This window comes from Temnothorax curvispinosus, unplaced genomic scaffold (genome assembly GCF_003070985.1).
Source record: "Temnothorax curvispinosus isolate PA1 unplaced genomic scaffold, ASM307098v1 QBEX01014111.1, whole genome shotgun sequence".
Lineage (NCBI taxonomy): Eukaryota > Metazoa > Arthropoda > Insecta > Hymenoptera > Formicidae > Temnothorax > Temnothorax curvispinosus.
The window spans coordinates 409-3298 of record NW_020223891.1 but is presented as its reverse complement, the minus strand read 5'-3'; the positions used below and the strand labels follow the sequence as shown (position 1 = coordinate 3298).

The following is a 2890-nucleotide window of genomic DNA, read 5'->3' as shown; positions in this document are numbered from 1 at the left end:
TTTTGTGAAATGAAAGGAATGAAAAATAATTTACTTGTCAGGTCCTGCTGCTGAGAAACGATTTTATGCCCTGAGGCAGCGCTTTGGAAAAGAGCGGAGGAAAGTCGTGCAGTCTATGCCAAGGTCTGGAGCTGGAGCTGATCAGCCCACATACACACCCACTTGGGTGCTCTACAAGGATCTGACATTCCTGGAGGACATCATCAAACCTAGAAAGTAAGTGTTGTGGCCGGAGAAGTTTTGCATAACAAATGTTGATGACATAATTAATGTTTGTAATGTGATTACAGAACCTCATCCAACTACAAGTCCAAAGCTGTTCGTACAAGTTCCTCGGTCCAGTGTACGCCTGCTCCTTCTGATAGTCAAGTAACAGTATTATGCACAATTCCCCCCTTCTCTGCTACAAGCCCAGACACGTCTAGTTCGATTAGTTCTTGGAATTGGGACTTGCATACAAGACTCGCAAGTAAGGAGATTAAAAATTTATTGTCAGGTCTCACACAGTTTGGTATAACATAATCTGAAGTATTCATTGTTGCATTTTCAGATACTGATGAGAGTTCTACAGAAGTATCTGAGGATCCCTATTCACCACCTCCTCTTGCAATACTACCTCCTGCAACACCACCTGCTGCAACACTACCTCCTGCAACACTGCCTCCTGCAACATTACCTTCTACAACACTACCTTCTACAACACTACCTCTTCCAACACTACCTCCTGCAACACCAATATCTGCAGTTACTTCGAGGTCTGAAAGCAACATTTCACAGGTGCATAGGGCTATGTCCAAGATCACTACCAAGCGCAAGGTGCCTCCACCTGATTCCTTTGCAACCAGAAAACGACAGGAGATAGAAGCTGTCAATAAGTCCTTCATTGAGCAGAATAAGGAACTGACAGACCTTGCAGCGAAGATCGGTGAAGCAATTACGACTCAATCTGCACAGCCAAGTGCCCCGTCAGCAGTTGTTAGCAATGCATCTCCTGGTGTTCAGCCCATGCTGAGTGCCATAGGATTCGCATTAAGTGCAATACCCGAGCATGCTCTGCTTGAATGTCTCATTAGTGTGTTGCAACACATTAATGATTTCTCTAAAACAAGAGTGGACAAGCACAGTGAAGCAAGATTGGGATAGCTGTGATTTTTGCTAAAATTTTTAATTTACTTACTGTAATTTATGGCCGATAATTATAATTATATACGACTCGAGATATTTTTTCAAAGCAATTCCACGTAATCAAGTTGTTGAGGATGACTATAAACCAAAAAAGTTTTACTTAGAGTTACGTAAATTGGCTTTCAGTTGGAGTATAAATTCGAAACGCAGATCTTAACTCTTTTCTTTTCATGTAGAAACGCAGGTGACGATAATTATTCGATTTTGAAGGGAATAGTGCCTGTAAATGTAACAAATGTATTCCTAGATACGTTCATTGGAATACACGTATATAAATATACTATCTGAGATGTAAGCACAGTCGGGATGAAACAAAGCTAAACATTAGTATTAATTAACGGGAGACGTAATGTGGACGAAGATTTTTGTACAGCTGAAAAGTACTATTTAATGTGCTGTAGGCGCGCGAATGCGTTATTTCTTTTCTTTTTAGTACAAAATGCGTTGCAATGCATTGCGAGTTGCCACGTTCCACTCTCTTCTACTTAAAGATACTAAAGATTATATTATCGGTCATAAAAATTAATGTTTTTAATTTACTTATTGTCTATAATTATATTTAATATTATAACACATGCGCAACTTTGCTTAGAACAAAAGGTTTTGTTCGTGATGATTTTCATAAATAAACTGTAAAGTCGAGATTTATAGGATAGTTGTAGGTTTTTTTTTCTTTTTTTTATCGGTCGTGTGAGAAGCGACCAGGTAGCAAGGTGTAGTTGGACTTTTTTTTTTAGAAAACGCTCGAAAAATTTTCATTGTAACGCCGTTTCCAGTGCAACTGCGATCGTCCGATCGCGCAAGTGAGTGCCTTTTGTAAACTTCGATTGTCTTCCATATTACAATGAATAGGCTACACAGTATGAAAGGCAGGAGAGAATGATGATGATACTAAAAGAGAGAGAAAGAGAGTGTGAGTTGATAAGAATCAATAACGAGAGAAATGGACAATAATGCGAGAAAAGAGTGTGATTGAGTGCGTGTTGCGTTTTAAAATAAGTGTATGAAGAAATAAGTAGAAATATATTTTATATGTATATATTTTATAAAATATATACGTGATATACACGAGAGATATCTACACACACGCATACACAAAGAGACACAAACACACACTTCCACTGTAGACCAAAGCATCGAGTTTAAACTGTGTTGGTTGTATTGGAGGATGTATTGGAGGTTTTGTATTTGGAGGATAATAAGTAAAAAATAAATGTTATCGCAATTAATGCAATCGTTCATTTTATTCAATTTTCTTATTGGCAAACCCCTAAACAAAATTATCAGTCTTGAAAATATTTATTATGCTCTTTTCATAGCCAAGTAACGCAGCGTTTAACTGGAGAACTAGGTAGCAAGTTACAATCACATAAAACGCAAGACAAATGAATTAAACCCACGAAGCACATTATTAAAAAATATAGAAAAATCATATCACAGGGATACGGAAACATAAATTTGACTACGCGCGAGGGTTAATTATTTGACCTTGAAAAGCTGTCACATACTGCCAGGGCGCTTGAGCTTCCCCAACTGGAGATACAAAATACTGTTTCAGGTAATTGCGCACGCCTTCCGACTCTGAGCCACCTCGATTAGCTCCAGTTCTACCCAACTCTTTGAAAAATGCACCAGGGCCAATAGTCCTCCACCGACCGTCATGAATAAGCCCAGCCTCATCCTCAACATCGAGCCAATCGGGAGG

General features: G+C 38.8%; 1 protein-coding gene across 1 annotated transcript; it reads left to right on the top strand.

The window, feature by feature from the left end:
- The first annotated feature begins 41 nt into the window (after positions 1-41).
- On the top strand, positions 42-2414 carry LOC112464339 (mucin-2-like). Its single transcript, XM_025031279.1, has 3 exons — positions 42-216; positions 291-469; positions 551-2414. The coding sequence occupies exons 1-3, from the start codon at positions 116-118 to the stop codon at positions 1141-1143; spliced, it is 873 nt and encodes a 290-aa protein (XP_024887047.1). The 5' UTR covers positions 42-115; the 3' UTR covers positions 1144-2414.
- The last annotated feature ends 476 nt before the right edge of the window (positions 2415-2890 follow it).